Source organism: Ciona intestinalis, chromosome 1 (assembly GCF_000224145.3).
Source record: "Ciona intestinalis chromosome 1, KH, whole genome shotgun sequence".
Classification (NCBI taxonomy): Eukaryota; Metazoa; Chordata; class Ascidiacea; order Phlebobranchia; family Cionidae; genus Ciona; species Ciona intestinalis.
Genome location: NC_020166.2, coordinates 9,244,087 through 9,270,231, shown reverse-complemented (window position 1 = coordinate 9,270,231; position 26,145 = coordinate 9,244,087). Strand labels below are relative to the sequence as shown.

Genomic DNA, 26,145 nt, shown 5'->3' with positions numbered 1-26,145 from the left:
TATCCAATACTTACATTGGTGATGTAATACTGAGGTCCATTGTCATTGCCATTGTGCTTGGAATAAAAGTAATTGTCCACGTTTCAACCCACTTGTTCATTGTTACTGTGTTGGTGAAAGTTGTCGGCGACCAGATCGTATTTGTTTCCATTCTCAATGGGGTGATTAACTGGTTGCAGTTGATGGTTGAACTTGTGGAAACCGTCCACGAGTTGCCGGCATTGTTGATGTTGATTGTTGTTGATGATCCTGTCAACTGAAGATCAATTTCCGGAGCATTGGAAGGAAGCAAAGCATCCACGACTGGGATGATGCGGATGATCCTCGTCAATGGGATGTTGGTGTTGATGTTGGTAAGAGCAATAGTGGATGGGAGGCAATACTCTGTGATGATTGGAAGACGAACACATCCGGATGTAGCAACATCCATAGCTAAGATTTCCATATCCAGAGCTGTGATCGTCATCCTTTGAGGTCCGGAAGTAGTCCTTGGAGGAGACAACACAATTTTCGTTGTCGGCCATCTCCCGATCCTCCATGATGATGTCACAATCCTGTTTCTTCCATCTGTTGTTGTGGTAACGGTTGTGTTGGTTGACATTGTCATAGGCCAGGGTTGATTCAAGTTAACTGTCATGTTCCAGTTGCCGGTGGTTAGAGTTGTGGGAGTTGGAATTGTAACATTCATGTTGGCTGCCATGTCAAGTAATGGTGTCCATGTAGTAGTCATGGGGTTCCATGTGTTGAGTGTTGTTGTCATGTCAGTTGCGTAGTGTGTAGGTGTGCATTCGATCACATTGTTAGTTGTAATCATTGGAGTACGTGCTGCGTTCCTCATGATAATACTGCGAGGAATACACATTCTTATTCCCTTCACTGCGTTCCAGTAACCTCTGCATTGGTTGGAGATCATAAGTTGTGTGCTGAGGTATTGATCATCTGTTGTCCATGTCCTCATCATTATTGTGGAGCCAGTGTTGTCAGAGGTTGGGGAGATGACCAACTTTGTTCTCATGGGGTTGTTATTCATCCAAACTCCCCACATCATAAAGGAGCTGCTATAACTTCCTCTCCACATTTGAGCAGTTGTATCTTTGTTGAAGACAGCCTGGTAGTTGGTAAGGATAACAGGAACCATCTTAGATGAAGTTGGGTTTCTCATAACCAAAGATAAGTTCAAGTTATCAACATATCTTGTGTCAGAAAGCAAGAAGTTTCCAAGCATCTCGTGCCTCAGCATGGGAAGGTCCATCAATACATCAGTGTGCATCTCCCATGTTGCTCCCGGATGAGCAGTGAGGATGATCTTGATGATCCTTGATGTTGTGTCCCTGATGTTGATGTCCCATTCTCCTCCAATCTGCATCACCGCATGTCCAGTAACTCTGATAGGATCCGCCTCCAGAGGAGTAATGATCACCGTAAGATCATGCATGTTGATTCCTGTCCATTGGCCAAGATCATCTCTAACTATCTGGATGTCCATTCTCTTCAGGTTAACATTCATGCTGGGAATTGGAATGACCAAGTCTTGGATCTCGATCTCGCGTCCTCTGATTGTGACGTCCATTCCTAAAGTTGGGGTTGGTGTGTTGGGGGTCCTGAAACAATGAAAATCATGTTATACTAAGCATTCTATTAAAAAATTAAGAAAGAAAGAGAAATAATTAAGAGCCTCTAACACTGTGAAAACACTTTATTTCAACGAAAACAAACATAGGTTATAACATAAGCCAGTTTTGAACTTTTACTTTCCCACCTTTGAGCAAGTTACAAGTATTGGTTAACCTCCTGATTAAGAATCCCTGGTTTAAAGTTTATATTATTTAACAGCTTACCTCAAAACGACTCTGATGATGTCATTTCTCCATGCTACTAAGTTCTTGATGGAGAGCGATTGTGTGTCTATGGTTGCTTCGTTTTGGATGATTTGACCAACCGTGGATGTGAATGTTTCGTTAATGTCTGCAGACAAGTAGCCCAAATTCTCCGACAAGATCCTGGAGTTAAGGAAATATCGTTGACCGGACAGCATTTCAACTGTGGTGGCCACACGAATATGTGGGTGGCATGTCTGGTCCATGTTGAACCTCATCTCAGTGTTGCCAGATATAAAAGCAGCTTGGTCTGTTGCCCTTGTTCCCATGTTGTACATCATGCTCAAGAGGTTTCTTTTCGATAACAAGACGCGCAGCATTGCTTGTTTGTTGGTTGGGTTGGTTGCGTCATAAGCCATTTCACCATCAATTTCACCCAAACAAGCAGTACAAGGCCAGATTGAAGAGAAGAGTTTAGAAACCCCAGTTTGAGAAACAAAAGGCCAGATGTTAGTAGTGGTCGTCCCTCTGGATTTCAATAACTTGGAAGTTCTATCAGCATACTGGTTGACCAATGCAAGACCATAGGGGTTGTAGCAGTTAGTTACACTGACGTTGAACCCACGTATATAGGTGCTTGGGGCTGCATTAGGTTGGTGTAGGGTCGCAGTTGGTACATTAGGACCATGGTACATAACCATTCGCATGTCTGTTCTATTTCGGAACCTCCATTGGCATATAACCTCAATGTCTTCATTTTCTTTTTTGATTGTGTTGAACCAACTATATGAAGCAGCCAATGGTAGGATGTAGATTGATCTGCCTTCCATTAGCATTGATTTAAGTCCTCCGTTTCTGATCCTCAAAATGTTGGAGAAGGTAGAGCTTGAATTGCAAGTGGCATCCATCCAAAGGCCTTCTCCGGATGGGAATTTTGATTCAGCAGAGATAACCAGAGGTTCATTGAACATGGGAGTCATCATGCTGTTGCTGGTGATGATGTTTAATCTGTTGATGTCCATATCGAGTGGGATGAGCATGGTTGCTGTATGGTTCCACTGCCTTATGTTGATGCGAGAAATCCACCTTAAACCGGTTGATTCCAGTTGTGAGCGTGCATAGCAAGGTGAGGAATGGTCACTTGGGTCACCGCATGCGATCACCCAATCATAAGCTGCATCATGGGATTGGAGGTTCATGTTAAATACTTGGATGTTGTTGCTGCTCTTTTGTACCTGCATTTGGACTGTATTGGATGATAGTGAGTTGAAAGTTGACCTCACACGAATGTCGAGTGGTTCAATGGATGGATATGCAACTCTGCATGTTGGGATATTGATGTTTATACCTTGTTGGCTTCTAACCTCAGCACGGCAGTTCAACCGCAGTGGAATCTGTCGGGTTTCAATCTGAGCTTGAATTCCTTCATTGTAAGATAGACCCACAGTCACAATGTCTGTGTCCAACGCAATGGAAGGTGTTGCACCTAAGGTGGCATTGAAACTGAACTTAGCAGGAAGGTAGGCTGATGCTTGAGGTTGCTCAATGTACAACTGCATGTCTTTTTGGGGAGTAGATTGTCCAAGCACTAATACAAAGTGGTTAAGCCAAGCATTGGCGTTTCTGGAGCCATCAAAGCGGAGAGAGGCGTTGAATTCGGACCTAATAGAAATAATAATAATGTTAACTTTTGTTTGGCTGTTCAGTTACCGCAGTGAATATTAAAAACAAAAAACATATGTGAAAATGAAAAATTAACATTCCTTAAACTTGCTTACTATTAAAAATACATTTACGGACCTTGTGCTTATAAGTTTGCCACTGAGTGTTGTGCAATTGGTTGCAGCAAAGTTGTTGACTCCGCCTTTAGCTGAGTAATACTGGGAGTAGTTGGAGCATTGGGTGGTCTGTAAAGAAAGTGTTAAATTAAAAAACAGCTTTTACTAACACGCACATAGGTTTGTGCAGGTTAATTATAACTAGACAAATGATTAAGAGGGTGTCAAGTTAAAAACGAGAAGAAATAGGAGATTGACCTAGTTGGGCAAAATGGGCCATCTCAGTGTTGCTTGCTGTAGAGCCTCACCAATATATAGTAGAAAAAAAGGTAAGCTTACCTGAACTAATTCAATAGAGTTTAGTCTGCAGGTGCCGCTAGCACAGAACTCAGGGGCAGCAGCATATGAACCTATACGCCCAGTCCTCAAAATACCAACCCATTGTGGTGAGTCAGGATAGATGCCTCCTTTCATGGAAACAGTATATTCTTGGCCAGTTCTGGCGTAGTTTTCTTGGTCACGAAGAACTGCTGATCCAGATAAAGAGTATTTGTATACAGACTTGGGGAAGTAGTAGTACAAGAAGACACCTCGGTTTGCGGAGTACATTGCATTTACATTGGTGTCCACTTTGAACAAAGTGTTTCCAATAAATGCAGTTGCAAAACCTGCAGACATGTTGTATACCAGCCCACTTTTGTGGATAAACGATGAATCAATTTGGAATAAATTGTTTTTCGTTGATGCTGGTACTTCTGTGAGCTCAGCAGTTGGGGTGTGTGAAAGACCCAGGTTGTATTTAAAGGTGGCTGGCAGTATTGGTACACAGTTGTCGCATGTAGTGTTGAGTATTGCCCGAAATTTCCAATCATCTTGAACTTGAACTGAAGTGATGGCATCAAATGCATTATCGGCTAAGGTGTAACCAACTTGACCATTAAAGTTATTGTCCTGGAAGTTGTAACCACAGTGGTATCCCACCTTCAGTCTGTCGTTCTTCTTCAAGTAATAATTGATCTTATGGGAGACACTGCGTGGTATCCTTACCAAGTCAAGTAAGGAGTGGTGCATGTCAACCAAGGCTGAGTATTGATGGTAATTTCCAGCTGACTTGATGTGTTCCGATAGTTGAATCAGTGGTAAGTTAACAGTGATTGAGTGGCATCTGTAGCATTCATTTGGTTGGTGTTGGAATGTGACTTCATATTCAGGTTTTCGTGCATGGAGTGAAACACCCATGATGCTTCTGTCAGCATAATAGTTGTTGAATGTGAGAGAGGCAATTGTATTGCCCGCTGCTTGTTTGTTGACAATTGCCTTTGCTTGGTAAACATATGGCTTAAATGTGATGTCATACTCACTCACTCTGATGTCATCTTGACCTTGGTGAGACATCATAGACCTAGGAATTGGTATCTTTGGGATAAGAAGTCTCTGCGTGATGTTTACATGGCTGATGTTTTGTGAGCTCATGTCCCATTGAATCTGTGCAGAGTTGATGGTCGTGGTGGCCCTCCATGTAAATGGTGATGGCTGGTTTGGTCCTTGAGTGTTCAGATCAAGCCTTGTGTTCAAGTACACAGGTTCCCGGTTGTTTCTTCTTGTAGCTTCCATGTGTAGCTCATGCTGAAGGAGCTGCATGCTGCTGTTGGTTGTCCTTAGCATTAAGTGAAGGCCAGAATATGGGATTGCTTGAGATGTGATGTCGTTTACATTGATTGATGTCAAATAACCAGCTTTGCTGTTTATTGTGACCTCACTACCAGTGGCATTGATGGAACATAGTTGATTTTGTCCTTGGTTCACCTGGAATTATAAATTATTGTAAACTTGATGCTCACTGCTGAGTTTCTTACACACCAGACATTCCTGATGTATTTATACACCTCATGTTCACTGTCAAGTTATAACATATGTATCTTCTGATACAGCAGACACAAATAGTTTATTTAGACACATTTTGTAAAGTAATAAATAAACATGTAAAACTCACTTGAATATTAGCCAAGTAACCAGAATAATCCGGTTTCAACTTGATCATACCAGATGCAGTCATCTGACCAGCAAGTGGGAGTTGTAGTTGAGATTGAACTTTATATTTGTGTGAAGCATCAATGGCATCCTGGGTGGAAAGTCAGATTTGTTAAATACAGTTTAAAGTACCAATGTTACTGTAAACTTAGATTATGGAATTACATATGTATAGTATTAGGGGCACACATATATATAGTAGGGTGGGGGCAGAAAGGACACCTTTTCATTCTATTTTTTCATCCCATTTGGTAGTAAACAAAGAACATTTAAAAAATCATAAAACCGTATCCTTATAACTCCCATAGGCGGTTTTTAAATGTTTGAAACACAACCAGGATAATATTATGTACTTAAAGTCTTTCCCCACCTAACTATATATTAAATCAGAGTATTACTAAGTGTCGATCAGACTATAACTAAGGATAAGTATAAGAGGGCACAAACATATATTAAATCAGAATAAAACTAAAGTTTCATTTAGGTTACTGTAAACTTTACAGAGTTAAACTTTGGTTACTGTGTATGGCAAATTTTTCCAGTATTAGCCAAACTTTAGGCATTAAGTTTGGAAACCAGAACGTTTGAGATGAAAATCATATCATATATCAGGGTTGTCATGTTTCTATTAAAACTGGCCTCGAAAACTGTGTAAATGAATATAAGAGCAACTTACATTGTGGAAGAAAAAGCTGAAGAATTCATTTGTCTGTTCCTCAGTTTTTCTGATGTTAAGCACGTTAGTTGCAATCTGCTGCCCTGACGGGTTTGTAATGTTCATGCTTGCTAGCAATCCTTCAATGGTTTGTGATGCCACCTCAGGGGTTCGGTAGATGAAACCGTTACCCCTAACCATCCAGGGGGAACCACCATTCACCCCTACTTCACAGCGGATTTCATTCACGGATGGAATGTAAGATGTTGTGATTTTAGCAATGCTGTTCAATGCTTGTTGGTGTGAATCCTGGCTGGCAATCTGTGTAAAATAAGAAAAGCATGAATGTAACTTACTTACCTTTGCATGGTGGGCATGACATTTTTCACAACATGGGTGTTTTGTTTTATACAATTTGTATGTGCTTATGAGTAAAGTAACCATATAAGTAACTTTGTGTGCGATTATTTTTACACTAAATTCACATCATGTGTTAATACAGTTCATGCTCACTGTAGTGTTATAACCAGGATGTCTTCTTATATACCAGACACACATAGTGTGATGCTTAGTTTCAAACAACACAACCAGCCAACCAGTGTTCTCACCTCAATGTTAATTCCACGGCTTGGTACATTCTGCCCATCAACCATGGTTTGCATGGCACCCCAAGAGGTAGCTACTTGGTAGTGGGAAACTGCATTACTTTGAACATACAACCCAATATCAGTGGCAGGAGCATCACAAGTCTGTGAATAAATAACAGTAGTTGAGTTCTATATATTCGTGTGGACTGTATCTACAACATTGGATCGATAGCTCTAAAAATGTTTAACCTTTTGAGAGAAAAATATATTGGAATAAGTCGACCTGGAAATTATGCTGATATATATATATATATATATATATATATATATAATTATTACCAATATATTACTAAAGGTAACAGAATAGTAGTAAACACAATTTCTATCTATTCAACGTGCGCACAAGGTTAAGTATGTTAAATGAGTATTTTACTCTGGGATTTAAGTGCAACTTCATTTGTATTCTAAATAGAAATTAAGCAACCAATAATAAACATTCTGGTGTTATAGTAGGGTAGGGGGATGTGAGACACCTTTAGCACATAATTACCAAATATCCTGATCTTGTTTTAAACAATTACCAATGGTCTATGGAAATCGTGAGACAGTTTTATAATTCCTTGAATGTTCTTTGTTTACTACCAAATTGGACGAGAAAATATAATGAAATGGTGCTCCCTCCTCCCCCACTCTACTATACAACTAATCATAGAACATACTTTGTAGTAAATGCTGGAACCACCTTCACAGTTACCCACAATGCATTGCTTCGAGCATGATTGCTGGGGCGTGACTATAACCAGTTGACCAGAACGAACGTCCAACTGATCAGCTCTGTTTAAAAAAAGAGAAAAAATGACAACTTATAAGTCAGTTATACAAATCATGGTTCAACTCGTAAATTATACGAGTGACTATTTTAAGGCTGGCAAATTTAGACAACCTATAAGTGGCCACTGGGTTTGAGCAATGTTCGTGGTTTGTTGTCAGTGGTATCAGTACCAGGCACCAAAACTATAAAATATTTACTCCTTTTTACCAAAAATTTTAAAAATTGAAACAACTGCTGCTTATAAAAAGACTGTTATGTTTGCATTACATTTAATATTTACTGTGCCAAAATTTTTTTCATAAGTCATTGATGAGTTTATAATGCTAGCACCTAACCACTGAAGTGACTGAACCATAATAAAACTAGGGTATATTAACTTTTACCCACTTGAATCTGAGTAGTTGCATGGAGGGTGGAAGGGGTTCAAAATGTGCGACAATTGAGCTTGGTGTTGCCACAATGGAACCATCGATACTGCTGTTATGACTTATTGAGTATTGGTAACCAGATCCTGAGAATTCAGCGAATGGAAGTTGAACACGATTGTGAGAAGATGTGGAAACTCGGATGCTGAAAGAATAAAATAGTTAATAATACTGAACTGATTCATTCAAATTGTCACAGCTTTTCCAAATTGTCAGTCACAAAGAAAATTATTTGCCCACTGATACATAAATGGTAACTCGGATACATAAATATACATAAATGGTAACTCGGAAGTAGGCACAAAAGTATATAAAAACAGCACATCTGTGTTATAACGAATGTCAGACATTGATTTATTTCAAGCAGTAGTCATGCTATCTTTTTTAAATCAAAACCACATCAACCAAAATACTCACTTTGGTTTGAACTTAAGGTTAACCCTTCCAGCTCCAGTGAGAAGAAGTTTCTTTGCCTCAACAACAATATTCACATCAAGATCATAATAAGTTGACATGTCATACACCATAATATGAGGTGCACCAATGGAGGTGGGGTGGGCCATTGTACCTTCCATTGCTCTTTGGAATGTCACACCTTTGTAGACCAATCCTTGCTCAAGGGTGTCAATTAACTGTTTATGGATGAATGAATAAATGTAACTTAATTTCTTTTTGTGTGCCGGAGATAAAAGTCGTTATAACACAGGTGTTTTGTTTCATACACTTCATTCAATTAAAATAAAATTGAATAAAATAAAGAGTTTTATTATTTAGTTTTATTTTTAACCTAATTTATATAATATGTTCTGTTCCATGGCACAATGGTAAGCGTGTCTGCCTTAAGTCCACCATTATACCACATTTTAGGTTATCTTGTTTAATATATATGTATTATCAAAAGCATAACTTTGATTGCATTATATCATGATTAACTAAACTCTTTATATTAGACATGCTATACAAATGTCTAAGCTTCACTGCACACACATTTTTAAAAGTTTTTGTTAATTCTAAACTAAAAAACTCACCTTCCACAAATTTAAGATGTTGAGATTTTTAATGTTTGGAATTCGCAACAGGGATTCTACCTTGATGGGAATCCCCAGGATTGTAATATCTACTGGTGGTTTGTTTTGGAAAGCCAGGATATTGTATGCCATCCATGCCTGTATGGTAAAGTGTTAGTTTATATTTAAGTCACTAACTTTTAATGTAATTTTCCAACTGGCTATATATAAATCTAATATCATCTATTTTAAATGTATATCTTTGTCCCCTTATAATATACATATGTTCTATGCAAACCCAAGTTCAGAAACATTTGACAAATTCTTTTAACTGTTATTGTAAAAGTTACTTGCGTGTAGTTTTATAAATTAGCATCAAAGCTTTTCAATTATTTACACTTCATGCTTGGGTCACAGTAAAAAAAGCTAAAAAGCACATAATTGTTCAGAAATAGAGTCACCTTGTCTTGTATTTTCCACAATTCTGATTGTTCTGATTCTGGAATAACATCCAGGTTGTTACGGGTTACGAGTTGCATGATTGGGATTTGAAGAAGAGAGCTCAGTGATTGGTCAGGTAGCAATCCATTGTCGCCAAACAATGGCTTAACAATGGACATTATCTTTTCAAGATCAAGGGTTGCTTGAATCACAGTGATGTTGTTACCAGCAACCTGAAACAATGGGGTTTTATTATAGGATATAATATACAATGTTACATGTAGGAGTATGTTGGAATTGGTAATACCTCATGAATATTTAATTAATTAAAGTAAATAATGTTTTCAATGTGGAAAAGTAAATCATGTTTGGAATTGTTAAAAGTAAAGATGTTTTATTTGTGTATATAAATTAAAACTATCTGTGTGAGGCTCATTTTTAGTTAAATATTTTTAACAAAACTCTTTAAACTCAGATTGCAAAAACGAATTACTTTGTTATCTGAATTAACTTATAGTTCCAAAGGCTCTGGTGTAAAAAACTTGTAACATGAAAGCCTGGCTAACATATTTTACAAATCTCTTTAAGATTGATACAACCAAAATATCATGAGGTATTAGTTTTAGGGACTAAGAGGAGTGTTGACTTACCCATTTAGAAATGGATATAGAGTACTGTGGGGGAACATAGGACACCTTTAGCACATGATATTCAAACATACTGGTCATGTTTTAAACAATTAACAACAGTTCATTGAAGTCGTGAGGATACGGTTTTGTAATTCTTTGAAAGTTCTTTGTTTACTATCAATTGGGATGAGAAAATAAAGCAAAAGGTGTCCCAACTTTCCCCACTTTACCATACAATAAAATAAAATTATTTCACTTATTTCCCCTTACCTCAGCAAGGATAGTTGCATTCGCGAAAACTGGGATGAATTGGTTGTCAGCAAACATAAGTTGTGTTTGGAGGGTGAAGTTGACTTCCTGGTACATGTATGGGATGTAGATTGCTTTCTTCTGGCTGTATTTCTTCTCATGAACATTGGAGTTGGCTGCTGCGCGAATTGCTTCTGTTCCTTCAATGAATTGTCGACTTCTCGCAACTCGAAGAATTGTTTCAACGGATCTATAAACAAAGATGGACATTGAGAAACAGTAAAAAAATTACTGAAATTAAAATAAACATAGTGATACTTTATAGTGACATTTTGCTAAAGTCTGTTAAGATGAAATAGGCAAAAAGTGAACAAACTACATAAATGTTACTCATTTCTTGAATAAAATAGAGAAGATCTAGTAATTTAAAGAAACTAAAAAAGGGGAACAAATTTAATGCTTTTTTTAGGGAAAAAGGTCAAAAGGAGAGATTATGATTTAAAGAATATTTAAAATAAAATTATTCAAATTTTTATTTTGAAAAATAAAATTATTTAGTTTTAAAAAATAAGTTATTCAAAATTTCTTAAATAAACAGATAGAAGGTTAGACAAAACAGTCACAACAACATAGTCAGCAAATATGATTAATAAAAACCCCATGATATCAACTCACTCATATGGCAAGATAGACATTGAAGTTTCTTGCATTTTTACAGCAGACACCAAATGCTTTTCGATGTAAAATTTCAAAGCTCTTTCTTCAGTTGGTGATGTGACTGTGAATATTTAAAGAGTTTTAAAACTATGGGTTGTAGGTTCAAGTCATATTGAAGTAAGTTTGGCCGTGCAACATTTTATGTAAAGGGTGGTATTTCTGAGTCTTGTAAAAATATAAATAGGAAGTTTATTAGTTTGTGCTGTAACGTAAATCTAACAGTAATCACAAGGCATATGAAGCTACCATGTATGATATGCAATAAGTCGCTCATGTTGCATAAAAAGACACCCATGATGTAACACGAAACAGAGCATGAAGCCACAATAAAAGAAACACGGTGGCCCACTCATGCAACAACCCCTTAATTTCCCATCTTACAAGAACAGACAATATAACCAACCTATTGTCATTATTTCCTGAACCTCGTTTTGGCTTGGATGTTGCAACACAAGTAGAAGATATGCGGCAATTCTAACTTCAATGATTCGCGAGTTATCGACCAATATTCTCAGGATGTTTGTTCGAAGCTGTGAAAATTTAATGTCCAGCTTTTTAATGCATTATTTTTTTTTAATTTTAAAAATAACTTTAAATTTAATGTCTGGTTATTAAGTGCTTTCTTATCAAAGAGCTTAAAAAAATTTTAAATTTAGTGTCTACTTATTTGATACTTTTTTCCAAATACCCCATGCTTATTATCAACAATGACAAAACTAGCACTCGGATTTATATTAAATAAATGTCGTATTAAAAAATATTAATATAGAGCTTATGGGATGTACATGGTCAATATTTTGAAGCTTGATAGTAATAACATAATAGGTGTACACATCCTTGGGCAAGACAATTACTGGGGATTGCTTTAGATTAGTGAACAAATGATTGTAGCGCCCATGGTGCCATGGTTACAGGGCAATGGGCAAACCCTGGCTTGGATTCCAGGTAACAGCATGCTTCAACAGATACTTATATAGATTTGAGAACCTATCTATTAGGTATTTAGTTAATTTCTTTTACCTGTGGTTGATCAGCATATGGCATGTCTTTCAATGCTTGCATGCCAGCAAGAGCGACCTCCCTGGATGACCTGGGGTTACGAGCGCAATCCAAAAGGTCGTTGACCCCAACCATAGCTGCTTCTGGTGCAGCAGCTAATGCCTTCATTGCAGCAATCATCATTGGTTCCTTGATTGCAGCTGAAATATAAACGAAGTTAAAATGATAATGCGATTGTCAATTTATCACTTAGATGAGTAAAACAATAACAACAGTGTCAAACTAAGTTTTAAACATAAATAAGTGATATAAGCATGCGCTCAATGTGAAATCACAAGTAAAAAACAAAAATACTTTTTATAACACAAGTAAAACACAAAAAAACACTATTCAAAAAGCAAATAAAAAACAGAAAATCCTTTTTTAAAACAGAAAATCCTTTTTTATTTGCGACCGTAACACGCAAGCGATAAAGTATATGTGAAACACAAAACTCTCACCTGCTTCACCACTTTGAATGCTGCATCGGTTGGCAATATGTGTTCGGAGGTAAGCAACCGTTTCCTGGATGATTCTTTCTTGATCTTGTTGTTCAGAAATCTCCACATGACGAGCCAACACTTTTCCCAAAGTAAGAACTGTTGCTGGGGTTGCTTTAACTCGGCAGATGTTCTAAAATTTGGAAATTATAATTTTTTTAAATCTTGTTAATTTAGTTTTATCTTTTTTCAAATTTTTTACAAATACTTAATCAAGCCAAGAGTGATTGCCCTGTAACTGGAGGAAACCAGATATGAAGCTCGACACTGATACCATTGTGGGTGTGTAAGGTTACAGCAAGAGACTTACTGGTAATTGTTCCAAACCAGTGGTCTCCTACAAATTACATACATCGTAACTCGTAAGCGGGCAAAAGGTGTATGAATCACAACACTTGTAATATACGACTGTTGTTGCTCAGCCACATTAAAATAAATTACCCCTCTACATTTGTTCAATATCTATACACACAGCTTACCAGTGCAGTAGTTAGGATTGTAACATTGGGGTTTGGGATGTAAGTCAAGGCATTCATCACTCCTCGCTCAAATGAAGGGGTCCATGAGCGAATTTCCCTGGGTGATATTATCTGAGCCAAACTATCTTGGCAAGCGGGGTTTGGGTCGCAATCTTCCTGCAAACACCAGTTGGCAGTGGAGCACTCTGTAAGAATTCGAACCCAGATATCTCTGTTGTAACAAGATCATATTATAAGCAACATGGTATAGTGACAGAAACATATTACAAGCAACAAACTTTACATAAACAAATATTTTAAAATACCCTTCTGGTATAAAAGATAAATTTATTGTAGCTAATGTTCTCTATCATATGTAATGCGGTAGGAAACATGACATCACCAATAATATGACATCACCAATAATATGACATCACCAATAATACGACATCCCCAATAATATGACATCACCAATAATATGACATCACCAATATTATGACATCATGAATAAGACATCATAAATGATATGACATCATCAAAAACATAACATTACCCCAAACTATAACACCCTACTTACGTTGCCTTAGTAACCAACTCATCATTCGTGCACGAGGCTCGGATATTGCTCCATAATGATGTCATCTCCTCTTGTGACATCATAGCCACAGATCTAGTTAGTTGTGTGAGTATTGCACCTGTAGATCGGTTGCTAGGCAACATGATGACATCACGAAAGGTCGCGGCGGGGTCAAAGCTCATCAGGACTCCCTTCATTGTCTCGTCCCATTGTTCTTCATATACCAACCAATCTTCACGGTACAACTTCTTGAACTTACGAGCTGCAATAGAGTTCGGGTGATATTTGGAAAATAGAATAGAAAGAAAACATTAAAGTAAAATACACACAAGTTGAAAATCTGGTTTTGACTTACATAAAGTGACTCGATCACTGGAGCTCATTCTGCCATCAGATGTCTGCTTAACGTTCAGTTTGATCCTTACTGGTTTGTTTTCGGCAGAGAACAGATGTCTGTACATTGGCTGTTTGATGTGAAAAACAAAAATGCTTATATTCATGTGCTATTTCAGATCTAACTACAGACATGGGAGTGGCAATCATAAATAAGTCACTCAAGTTACCACCCATTAGAACATAAATGTCCAAACTAACCAAAAGTCATGTTTGCTTATCTACACACTGCAATAGCTTTAGCTGCTTGACTGTGGCATGAGACTGCCAACCATGGTTAATCACTCCTAGTCAAGATAATATTGTGAGCTAGAGGATTAAGCATTCTATCCTTTATGTTACTTACTTGGAGGAAACAGTCAGCATCCAATAGTTTTGGGTGAGTTTCGATACATCTTGCTTCAGTGACATGGCGACCTCGTTCAAGTGTGTAATCACATGACTGACTGCCACGGTTGAAAAAGGCTTGGGATTTTTCCATTGACTGAAAGTCATAAAAGAAGTGTTTTAGAATTTTAAATGATTTAAACATTTCCAGAAATTTAAAACTTTTTTGGTATTTAGATTTAAGTTATTTTACATGTATGAGTTACCCAGAGGGGAATGCCTCAAATGCCAGGGCCTTATCACGTGTTACAGTTGGCCTTGAAGATAGTTTAAGTGTTTATACCCTGAATGTGGTTTTAACTTGGATCTATGCTCATATAGTAAATATGGTCGAGTTACACCTTACCCATGTATTATTATATATTAATAGTATATTAAATGTTTGCCACATTAAAACAGACACATGAAAATGCATACCCAGTCAGATAGCCAGTCCACCAAGTTCGGTTTATGGTAAATATTATAGAATGAACCCCATTGTTTCTGTGGAACTTTTAGTTGTGTTAAGTTCCTTTCAACACGAATCCCCCTTCCATATCCTTCCCTGTATGATGTCACAATCCTATCTACTGGACCTTGACCGAAGATGCTGACCTCATCAATCTAAACAGTGATGTCATAATGTTATGTAAGTAACATACATGGTAACTTGTGAGCTGACACTAGGTGTATGAAACAGAAAACCTCTGTTATATAACAAATGTTGTTTTCTGGTGATGAAAGGATTAGGCAAGTTACATACATATTTAGTGAATAAAACATAGATTTTCTGGTCACTTTTAATACAAACATAACAGCTTAATGTATGATGTGATTTACACCTATCACGCTTTGGTTTAAAAACTAGGTAAATTTATAATATTTGTTTCAATAATAACTCACATTTTATTTGTTTTTTAATAACTGTTGCTTTAATGCTAATTCCTCTTTCATTATTGTTGTAATTAATTTTTGGTTAAAGAGATATAGATAAATGTTATTTTTTAAAAGTTTGAAACTTATTCTCACTGTGGTTCGCGTTCTGAGTGGATTCCTTACGCCAACACCAGTGAATTTAAACTGAATGGCCGACAAGATTCCCCTTTTGATGTTTGAGACGTCACTTGGATCCAAGTTGCTCAGGAAGATCTTTCCAATCTGAATATTCAAATGTTTTTAGATTATATACATATTAGTGTGGGGAATACATAGTATGTTTATAAGTAATGTGGGGTAAGATGGGATGCAGTAAGCATGTAATATCCCGTGTTGCCTGATACTGTTTTTGACAATTAACAATGTTTTTCTTGGGTTGTGAGGATATGGTTATATAATTCTGTAAATAAATTTGTTTACTGGAAATTGGAAGAAAAAAAAGATTAAAAACATGTCCCATTTTACTCCGCCCTGTTTATACATGGTAAGGGGTGTCTTTTTATACACCAGATACACATGGTGTATTCATACACCTCATGCTCACTGTCAAGCTATAACATGGGTGTCTTCTTATACACCAGACACACATGGTGTATTCATACACCTCATGCTCACTGTCAAGCTATAACATGGGTGTCTTCTTATACACCAGACACACATGGTGTATTCATACACATCATGATTACTTTCATGTTTAAACATAAGTGTCTTCTTATACACCAGATACACATGTATATTTTGTGCAAATATTTGACAAGTTGTCAACCAATCAATCAACTATAGAAACCAACACAGGGTATAACTTTACCTCTCCTTGATTGAAGTGAAAGTATATCTCGTTACGCCTGAGTGACTTCTCGGTCGCACGTGACGTCGATGATACCACGTCATAAGCAAGTGAACCGTTGCTTAGCAACCGACCTTCGTAGACATTGCAGTCACTGATCTTCAGTACACCAGTACACGAAGATGGAACCGTGATCACCACGTTGCCGCATCTGTAGATGACGTCATTTGTTATGTAACTGGTGTGGATGACGTCGTGTATTACGCCACAGGTTCGCAGCGTTGGAAAACAAAGAATGACGTCCCAAAAATTGGGTTAATTTAACGCCGCTGTCTCTTTTCGTTCAAAGGATATGGTTCAGGGTTGGATGCTTCTAACATTTTTGGCTTATATCGTTTGTAAGGCGCTTTTCGAAAATAAATCCAGCCCAGTGGTCACTAATGAATTTTCCACATTGTCAGTAATACGTTTACCGTGTTATGGCAACTGTTACTTTACTTCCGTTTTCTTATAATACTGCAAGGTTCGTCACCGTAAGCGAAGAGATAAAATAAAAGTTATGCTAGTATTTACGTCACATATTAGATCACAGCGTCTCGTAAAGAGACGTAACAATAAATATGGGGATAAAACATTATAAAAAGTCGTTATGGCGTCATAATAAATGGCGACTTACCGAAGTCGAACGCCGTTGATTGGATTCGATTGATCATTCACATTTTCCACTATTGCGTCATAATCGTAAGTATATTTGTAACCGCGTTCGAAGCTTTGAATATCTAAAAAATAAAATTAAAAAGTATAAGGTTCAAATCTCGGTAAAGTGACTTTACTAGAATGTAAAACGCTTAGTACCTGGACAATAGGCATAAAGGGAAAAGCCACACCCCAAACTAAACAGGCTTAGCTATAAAAAAATGTTCCACGCAAAATTTTGAAGAAGTGAATGGTTAGCAAAAACAAACGTAAAAAGTGAATAGCAAATGCTTGCGTTGAAGTATTTAGAAATAATTAAAATGATTTGAATATTACTTCGACTTATTTGAATATAAACTTACTTGAGCAGTTGGCAGGTCGTGGTATACGACGAGCTGGTTTATCTGAAACAAGAAATGAAATGTTTAATTAAATACTCTATGTGGTACTGTGGGGTAAGATGGATATCGTTAACAAATAGTGTTCGATATTTAGGTGTTTCATTTTATACAATCGTATAGTCGCTTTAAAGTTAGACCTACAATAAACGTAATGCATTTATCCCGTCTTTGTTGCACAAAACATTTTTCGATAAATAAAATTAAATATACATTATATAAGACGTTATAAGAACTCATAGATTAAACAGAAACACAAAATCCATCCGATAAAAGACATGATCGTAACCCTATAATATAAATATAAAACACACTCACTTGCATTGAGTCTTCTAGCTTCAGTAAACGCAAGTAAAAGCAGAGCTGAGAAGATTAAAAACCTCATGATGAAGCTTCGTACTCTTCTGGAATGAAGTAAAATCTCAGCGCGCCTCAATTTATAGCGGAGTTTTGAGTTCGACTTTGAACGGAGACAGAAAGTCGCGACAAATCCGCTGGTCCCGGCTCGGTGCAGCGCAAACTAAGCGATAAACACAGCGCTTTTATTGCTAATAACATCTGCATGTTGCCCCGAAACCTTTGGTCTGTTTAATATAATGTTAAGGTGGACAAGAAACTTTAAAGTTAAAGATTTATATTGCCTCGTTTTTTAGCATAGAATATTTTGGTTATTTTGTGCCTATTTATTTGCTTTATAGTAGGATGGGGAAAGATGAGACACTTCTTTATTCTTTTTCTCGTCCTTTTTGGTAGTAAAACAAAACATTCAAAGTATTATAAAACCGTATTCAGGACTTCCATTGACCATTGTTAATTCATTTGTTTAAAATCAATAAGAATATTTAGATATTAAGTGTTTAAGGTGTCCCGTCTTCCCCCACCATGTTATATTATATTTTAAACAGAATAAATGAACTTCATGCTCACAGTCGGGTTATAACATGCGTGTCCTATTATATACCATACACCGGTGTTTTTATACACCTTATTTTCACTGCAGGTTTATAACATTAGTATGATCTTATACATCAAATGACAGCTAATTACATACGGTATATATACACTCGTCGATATATAACAGACAATACCGTTTTAAAAAGTCGAATAAATAACAAACTTATAGTTTAGCCCAAATTGAGACAACATTTTTTATAAAGCGTGGGATCGAACCCTGAACCCCTAACCATGCCCACATCCGAGTAAAACCGCAATGTGGGCGACGCAGACATATATGCATGTACACACTGTGAACGGGGAGTTCATTCTATACAAGTACTTAGAATGTTTAGCCACAGGTGCCAGCATATATGTCGTCTCTACTTCTGCAGACGTAATGTCGGGATTTTATGCAAGGTATAACATTGCGGTTGCATTGTTACATTATAACGAGCATTGTACACACACAGTGGCGACAATGACGGTTGTTGCAACTGAAAAAATCAACGACGCCTATGACGTAACAAACATTATTCTAGAACACACAATCAACAATGTCCTAGAACATTTTATTGTTATCTTTATTACGTAACAAACCATTTAACTTGACTAACCTTTTTCCTTTCAACACAATAGAGAGAAAACAACAACAAAAGACAGATTATTTAAAAACTTATTCTCTGGCAAAAATAATGCCAACTTTTCATCTGTCAATCAAATGAATCTTTATTTAATTTGTTACCAGAAAGCGGTTCGAAAATATATATAATGTCTGATAGCAGCAATACCACAAACCAGAATGCGTATTTCTGATTAAATATATTTATTTCAAACTTATTTTATTTAATGTATACAAGCCTACTCCGTTTCCTATAGTTCTTAGTGTTATAAAAAAAACTATGTATTAATCTTATATTCATGGGTTTTACATAAAGTTTAAACAAAGGTAATTTGCCAAGTATGTAGATTTAATTTATTATTATTATGGAATAAATAAAATTATCTGCTGTTCAAATTAACATAAACAACCCAATTGACATTTTCATTAACGTTTCATCAAAAATTGAAATGACATTTTATTTCTCCTGTTAAAGCAATTGAACTACAAAATTTAACAACTTGAACAACTTCCTGATTGCAGTAAGGGGGTTTTATTTTCTTATGTTACTCAATCAAATTAACAAAAATTTAATTTGGCATCAATTTTGTGAAAATTGCCACAATTTTAAATTTAGTCAAAGCTCAAAGTCCATTGGGGTGGGTGTTCGGAAAAAATAAAACCAGGTACAAAGTCTACAGACGAGTTGCTGCTTTAGCAGAAAATCTTTTCGATTTGATTTAAAAAGACGTGAACAAATATACTATAGAAATCATATAACCCACATAAACAAGCACGAAACCAAGATCTGTAATTTATCATCACCGCAACAATATATGTCGAGTTTATCGGCCAGCACTTTGTCGTAATAAAGGAAAACTAATCTAAGATATATTGAACCTTATCCCACAAGTGGTGCCACACTGTACATAGGTCACACAGGTTTATTAGTCTTCAAGAAACCACACAAGTCAAGTCTACATCGAGTTCATTCAAAGTAAATATTATTTGAACTTGAGACAAGGTTCGATCTTAAAGTGCTAAAATTTTCTACTTGTTTGCATTTAACGGCTAGAGTTGAGATTTGAACTCAATGTATATGGACAACTTGTGATAATCTAAAGCCGAGTTAATTTGTTGCACTGCATACATAGGTGTATCACTAGGGGTGCTCGAGTGTTTTTTTCATTAAGGATGACATTATATCTACTGAGCACCTTGGTTTTGGGGTTAAAACAGCTTTTGTCCTGCTGTTAGGTGCCTGTACAAACAAGCAGGACCAAAACAGCTTTTTGTCTGTAAATAGCATAAAAGCTGATAAATATCCTCACTCAACTATTCTCATTGATATTGTGACATCACACACTGCATTGTCATGTCTATTGTTCCGCATTAATATATTATGATATCATAAGTGTCATTGTGACATCATCAAGAGGAAGTGACATCATCATTGAACTTTATTTTAAACCGAAGTGAGTTTGGTGTCGTAACGTCGGCAACAATCACTTCTTGTCCATCAACAATGCCAAGATCTGAAGAAACAATGACAACTATGACATCACAATATTTGCTCAGGTGAAAAGGGTCCCAAATAAATATGAGACCCTTTCAATATTTTTTCAATTTTTTTTTACAATGTCAGTTATTAATATTTAAGCTTAAACTAACTGTTGCTTTAACTGATTTCTTCTATCTTGGGTAATGATCGTATGCCAGTAGATTGTTTCATTTAGTATAATAAAATATGGCATTGCTGTTTATTAATAACACAATTTTGTTTGTGTTTTAAACCCGTTACCTTTTAAAGATTTTGAAAGATTGGGGCGTGTAGCGGCCTCTAGTGATGGGATATTCTTCATGTACAAAGTTTTGTTTAAACCCTCGATAGTTGTCGTTAACCCTGGACTCTTCATTTGCCTGCAGTTTAAAACAACCACAAGTTTATGTCATGTATGATGTTTCGCATATTTGCAACTTTTTTAAAAGTTTCACTTGTATGTCCAAGTGAAAGCTTGATATTTATTGGAGCCATAATAGAAAAATATGAGCTACCACAAAAAACAGAAAATATAGGCTAAGATAGAAAAAAACTCTTATAAGGTTAAGATGTGAAATAGAAAACTTAAAACTACCCTATAAATAAACTACTTCATAAAGTTGTTTACCATTCATGGGTATCTGATACATTATATGTTTATTAGGTACATTTGCAGCTCAATCTGTTAGCAAATTGGCTTTCCATTAGATTTATACATTACTCCATTTAATAGTATTTAATCTAAAACATACTTTACAGTGAGTAGTGTGACATGGTTAAAAACCTTTTATTGCATACACCCCAACATTTACACACAACAACTTTAGGACCTTAGCACATTTGTGTCCTATAAATAAGTTAGCAGCACTGCAAGTTCTAAAAAACTCCGATTTTACTATATTGCCAAAACTTTCCATAAAGGTATTGCTAATTAGATTAAGATTAAAAAACGCTAGTTTAAGAATTGGTGATTGTTACTTTTAATACTACTTTGCCATGTTGTCACTTACAATGAGTTGTCTTGACACAAAAAGTCGACAACCTCCCTCAGCAAGGCATCAGGTTTGAAACTTAGGTTCCTTGGTGTGTTGTTGCAGGCCAAACATTGCTCGTTTCTCTCTGCCTCGAATGTGTAAGTGTACACACCATTTGTGTCGTTGAACACCATGTAGTTGTTTAATGGGATGGAACAACTTGAAGGAAAAGTTGGTTTTTGTGTTTGTATTGGACATCTAAGTTAACATGCAAGTTGCAAAAAAAATATATATTTTTTTTTATTTTTTTTATGTTATTTGAAAACTGACATATATCACTACTTATAAATTTGTACCTTTGTAAAAACTTTTCTTTAAAACTCTCCTAATATTAAATATGCTCATCGTATATATAGATACCAGTCTACCACCCATATGTCTGGTACCTGGTAGCAAGCTTAAACACCTCATTGGCGCACGCAGCTGCAATCACTGCATTAGTCGACGCCACCGCTGGTATAATACGTTTAATCACTCCCTGAGTTAAGCGGTAGTTCACTCCCTAAATATAAAAAAAAATGTTTTTTAAAACACTAGGTTCTTTAAAAGGAATTTTTAGCGAAACCTATTTCAAATTTATACCAGTGTGTTTATAAGAAAGTAAATACGATAAAACCTTAACTACTTAACAGAAAAAGTTTTTTTTGTGAGAAAGAAAAACAAAGGAAAAAAAGAAGTAAATGAATGTAACTTACTTTATCTTCACGTGGCTAAAAAACGACAGTCGTTACACGGGTTTGACACCTAGTGCCAGCTTACGAGTTATCAAGTGTGTTACTTTGTAGGTGATTAATTTTTCAGATTTTTTATTATGTATGGCTGATAATTTGGACAACCCACCAATTACCAGAAGTAAAACGCAAGACAGCTGAAAGCTCGTTATAAACAGAGTTAAACAACCTGTATCCCATATTCATCAGCTCTTGTGCTTGCTGCTTTACAAATCCACTTAATATGGTCCGGATCATCTCCGTCTATTGCTATGTCTGAAATATTAATTCATGGGTTATACCTGGACCACAGGATGCATAGGCACCAAATACACCAACCTCCAAATGGTTTTTCCTTCTCCCATTGAAATATCTTGACGTATTCAATACAATGTTCAGGTTGCCTTGGTGTGTGGGCGATTGTACACATCGGGAAGTTAACCTGAGAATAATAAAACTTATGTTTTCAATGTTTTTCAATTACATTTGTAAGGTATGCAGTTTGGTTTATTTCTTTGCAGCACAGGCACATATTTGGGATGAATGACCAACAAAGTTAGTCAGAAAAAAGAAAAAGGCAAAATCACTGAGGCAGAACATAAATGCACATGATTGGGAAGGGCACCACTTAGCTACAATAGCAACTAAAACAATGGTAATTTAACAACATTTTCTACTATTACTGTGTAAGGCCCTACAGTGTGGCACCTTATGGGCCTTGCCATTTAGGCCAAAGTTGGCCCATTACCCCACAACACCTAGTGTGTAATAACCCACTTTAGTGAACACTGGGTCGGAGCAATCTCTATAAACAATCTTGCACAAGGGCACATATGCCTATTAGTATCCAACATTAAAAACAATGTCTACGATTTCAATGCTAGTATCTAATCACTAGGCCACATAGCCTTTCAATGTACTTTATGCAATATAAAAAAAAAACAAGAAAACACATTCTTTTTACCTGAGGTGGGTAGAGATCAAGCGTACAATCCATGCAAGCGTTCATTCCTGGCAAAATCACTCGAGCGTTGCCTTTAAAACCTTCCGTACCTCCGTCCACAAGAGGGATTAGAGAGCTAGGGTCGAGGTTTCCATCCTCGTCATATTCGAGTAAACTTATCTGAGGAAAGTTGGTTTAGATGAATATAATGCAGGGGTGCGGCGTGCGGGGATTATTATGGTTGGTTTGGTCTACTCGATATAAGCAATTTTAGAAGGGTGAGCGAGCATTGGTTGGTGATTTGAAAAAGGTGAAGCGAGAAAAAGGTTAAGAACCACTGGTATAATCTAAAGTAGAAGGTTAACCAGCGATGTTACCTGTAAGCTGGCATGAGGTGTATGAAACAGAATGCCTGTGTTATAACGTCGTTTTCCGACAACGTGCAGAAAAAGCAAGTAACTCTCGATCAACACACACACACATAAAACAAATGCATATTGTACATTATTTTGTTACAAAGCTTATTATGACCTCACCAACATTCCATTGATCCATCTTCTCGCAACAATTGAATCGAGTCCGCAAACAACGATATGGAATTCTAGAAACAAATACTTAATTACAAAGGATTGGTATAAATGAATGTAATGTTCTGTTTTATTTTCTCATACGCCTCTTGCCAGCTTACGTGGTCCTCGTATGTAACTCTGTAGGCAATTGTTTTTTTCTGTATTGCTAAAATTTAAACAACCCATTAGGGACTACGGGTTGGAGTAATTACTGTTAAGTGTCTTTCCCAAGAACACAAATGTCGACAAGGGTAGCAGCAGGAAGCCTTGAATCTATAACCTATTGGTCAGAGGTACACTTGCTAACCACTGTGCTAGGGCTGATTAAATTCATTAAAAACACAATCTGATAAATCAGATTGTAGAAATGTCAAGTATTAAAGTGTGGCTGCTACAGCATGCAACACAATAGTTTTACACTGTGTTGTAGTTATTAAAGAGAGAAAGTAAAAACATGATTTCTATGCTATAAGGCTATTACTCAGCAACTTACGTTTATAAAATGATGAGTCATGGTCTTGTATTCGACAGAAATGACTGAATGTTTTAGTTAAAGGAAGTTAAACCAACTATTACTAAATAAGTTCATATTTTACATCATAAACTAAACTTACAGAATAGATTAGTTACAATGTGCCTTTCATGCATAGCATAGCGGATGCTTTTAATTTGATACTAAAGAAACAATCTGTTTGTGTGGATCGAAACAAAAGTCCAGTAAGAAAAGCTAAAATATTTAGTATAGGAAGACGGGAGGTTTAAATGACTTATATTGTTAGCTCCTTCAATGTTGTATACAGACATATATGCAACAGCCAGTGAGGTTCAGGGCCCCTTATTTAAAAAAAATAGAATGAAAACATAAAAATTTAAGAAATAAAATGCGCCAGTAACTGTAACTGTATGGAATATTATTGTAAAGGATACGGAACACATTTCGTTCCTTTCACACGCTTGTTGATGAAAGAAGCAGCAACTTCAGCTTTTGGTTTACCAATGTCACATTGTCTGGAATAAAAACAAAGGGACAGGTAACATAATCAATAAGTATGTAACAACACACAAGACTAAGTGAATTCTACATTATATGGGTAAGGCCCCACAACATGGCATGTTATTGGACCTAGGATTTACCACAGAGTTGGTCAATTACTTCAATACTCAGGATATCATAACCCTTTAGTGACCACTAGATTGGAGCAATGTCTGTGCACAAAGACGCATACACCTATCAGTGTCAAGTATATTTAGACACTTAACGGCAATTGCTCCAACCCATTGGTCACTAATGGATAGTCCAATGACAGAAATAAAAAAATCAAAATAATCCTTGACCAAGTAACATACGTGGTAACTCGTAAGCCATAAGGTAAATAAAACAGAACACCAGTGTTATAATTGTTTTCCAGCCAATAGGGATAAAAAGTTTGTTTATTCATTCAACCGGTTATGATACTAGTGTCCTACCACTGAAACTGCAGCGAAAAAAAAAAAAGCCATGTGACCTGGGTTTTAAGCTGGAGTTGGCCTATTACCACAATAAACTTACCTGAAAAGAAATTGTCGGTTTAAGTTTGAAAGATCAATGGTGTCCATATCAATGACATGAATATGACGCAACCCCATCAGTGAAAGATCCTTAAGTAACTCACATCCCAACCCCCCCGCTCCAACCACCAACACTTTACATGAGTTTAACATGAAATCAAGAATCTGTTGAATTAAACAAGTTTATTTGGCAATGGCGAGCATTTCTTTCCCACGTTAACTGCTAAAACAAACAACCACCAACCCTAGCACTTTCTACCAGCCGAATCTATAACATACCAGAGAACTCTTTTAGTGCTTTTTTTATCAGATAGATTGGAAAGAGTAGTTACATAAATGTTTTTACTCAGGGCAATTTCAGTAATATGGCAGATGGAAAGATTTAGACATAGGCTGCTAGTAAGAAGTATTGTAAAGCCTTTTAATCAATATGTATGCAAAAGTGTCCAAAAACATATATATAAAATGTTCTGCTGTTTCAACATTGTTCTACAGAGATAAGTGTGGAAAACAGACGATTTTATTATATCAATAGTGTTTTTAAAACTATGTAACATTACAGAATAAGATGGTGGGTAAAGTTTAGAATTAGTGGGGCTAAGTGATTTTGTTAACATTAAAACTTACGTCTGGACTCGGTTCAAAATCCGGGTGAACGAAAGGTCCATTTCGTTCTAGAATCTTCTGTAGATGATTCCATCTTCCTGACCATCTTGCCCCATCATCGCAATCGTCCACTTCCATTATTTTAGAGCGAAAAAACTTTGAAAATGTTCTTAAATTTGAAAAATGTGAAAACTACGGAGGGGAATACCCGACCGCATATGTCCAATAGATATCATAAAAAATGTATTTATTTTCTCTAGGTTAGGAAGTTAAAAATCTAAAAAACATTCATATTAAACATTTAGTCATGTATTTATTTGAACAAAATCCGACTAGGAAAACAA

The 26,145-nt window shown here is 36.3% G+C and overlaps 2 protein-coding genes across 3 annotated transcripts in view; both read right to left on the bottom strand.

Moving 5' to 3' along the window:
* LOC100177400 overlaps positions 1-17,739 on the bottom strand; it is a 31,291-nt gene extending 13,552 nt beyond the window's left edge. For both annotated transcript variants that reach the window (XM_026839862.1, XM_009864216.3), the window contains exons 1-27: positions 17,636-17,739; positions 17,282-17,323; positions 16,900-17,002; positions 16,245-16,434; positions 15,530-15,658; positions 14,939-15,124; positions 14,481-14,618; positions 14,097-14,205; positions 13,742-14,003; positions 13,186-13,396; positions 12,668-12,839; positions 12,189-12,367; positions 11,572-11,698; positions 11,127-11,229; positions 10,473-10,701; positions 9,594-9,806; positions 9,154-9,291; positions 8,543-8,757; positions 8,088-8,270; positions 7,588-7,702; positions 6,890-7,030; positions 6,303-6,602; positions 5,589-5,717; positions 3,935-5,401; positions 3,618-3,724; positions 1,839-3,479; positions 15-1,601 (exon numbers count right to left, since the gene is read on the bottom strand). In XM_026839862.1, the coding sequence (XP_026695663.1) occupies positions 15-1,601; positions 1,839-3,479; positions 3,618-3,724; positions 3,935-5,401; positions 5,589-5,717; positions 6,303-6,602; positions 6,890-7,030; positions 7,588-7,702; positions 8,088-8,270; positions 8,543-8,757; positions 9,154-9,291; positions 9,594-9,806; positions 10,473-10,701; positions 11,127-11,229; positions 11,572-11,698; positions 12,189-12,367; positions 12,668-12,839; positions 13,186-13,396; positions 13,742-14,003; positions 14,097-14,205; positions 14,481-14,618; positions 14,939-15,124; positions 15,530-15,658; positions 16,245-16,434; positions 16,900-17,002; positions 17,282-17,323; positions 17,636-17,702 (8,483 nt within the window). In that variant the 5' untranslated portion in view covers positions 17,703-17,739. The remainder of the gene's footprint in view (positions 1-14; positions 1,602-1,838; positions 3,480-3,617; positions 3,725-3,934; positions 5,402-5,588; positions 5,718-6,302; positions 6,603-6,889; positions 7,031-7,587; positions 7,703-8,087; positions 8,271-8,542; positions 8,758-9,153; positions 9,292-9,593; positions 9,807-10,472; positions 10,702-11,126; positions 11,230-11,571; positions 11,699-12,188; positions 12,368-12,667; positions 12,840-13,185; positions 13,397-13,741; positions 14,004-14,096; positions 14,206-14,480; positions 14,619-14,938; positions 15,125-15,529; positions 15,659-16,244; positions 16,435-16,899; positions 17,003-17,281; positions 17,324-17,635) is intronic.
* Positions 17,740-19,777: 2,038 nt separating this feature from the next.
* On the bottom strand, positions 19,778-26,007 carry LOC100183602 (NEDD8-activating enzyme E1 catalytic subunit). Its single transcript, XM_002128324.3, has 12 exons — positions 25,823-26,007; positions 25,197-25,360; positions 24,575-24,655; positions 24,141-24,184; positions 23,615-23,679; positions 23,100-23,258; positions 22,475-22,577; positions 22,326-22,411; positions 21,812-21,927; positions 21,402-21,584; positions 20,653-20,771; positions 19,778-20,386 (listed from the first exon to the last, which is right to left on the bottom strand). The coding sequence occupies exons 1-12, from the start codon at positions 25,937-25,939 to the stop codon at positions 20,283-20,285; spliced, it is 1,341 nt and encodes a 446-aa protein (XP_002128360.1). The 5' UTR covers positions 25,940-26,007; the 3' UTR covers positions 19,778-20,282.
* Positions 26,008-26,145: the final 138 nt, after the last annotated feature.

Coding starts and splice junctions, on each gene's coding strand:
- LOC100183602 (XM_002128324.3), bottom strand. CDS start 25,939: ATGGAAGTGGACGATTGCGATGATGGGGCAAGATGGTCAGGAAGATGG. Junction 23,680..24,140: donor TGACTCATCATTTTATAAAC/GTAAGTTGCTGA, acceptor ATTTGTTTCTAG/AATTCCATATCGTTGTTTGC. Junction 20,387..20,652: donor TCTTTCAAAATCTTTAAAAG/GTAACGGGTTTA, acceptor TTGTTTCTTCAG/ATCTTGGCATTGTTGATGGA.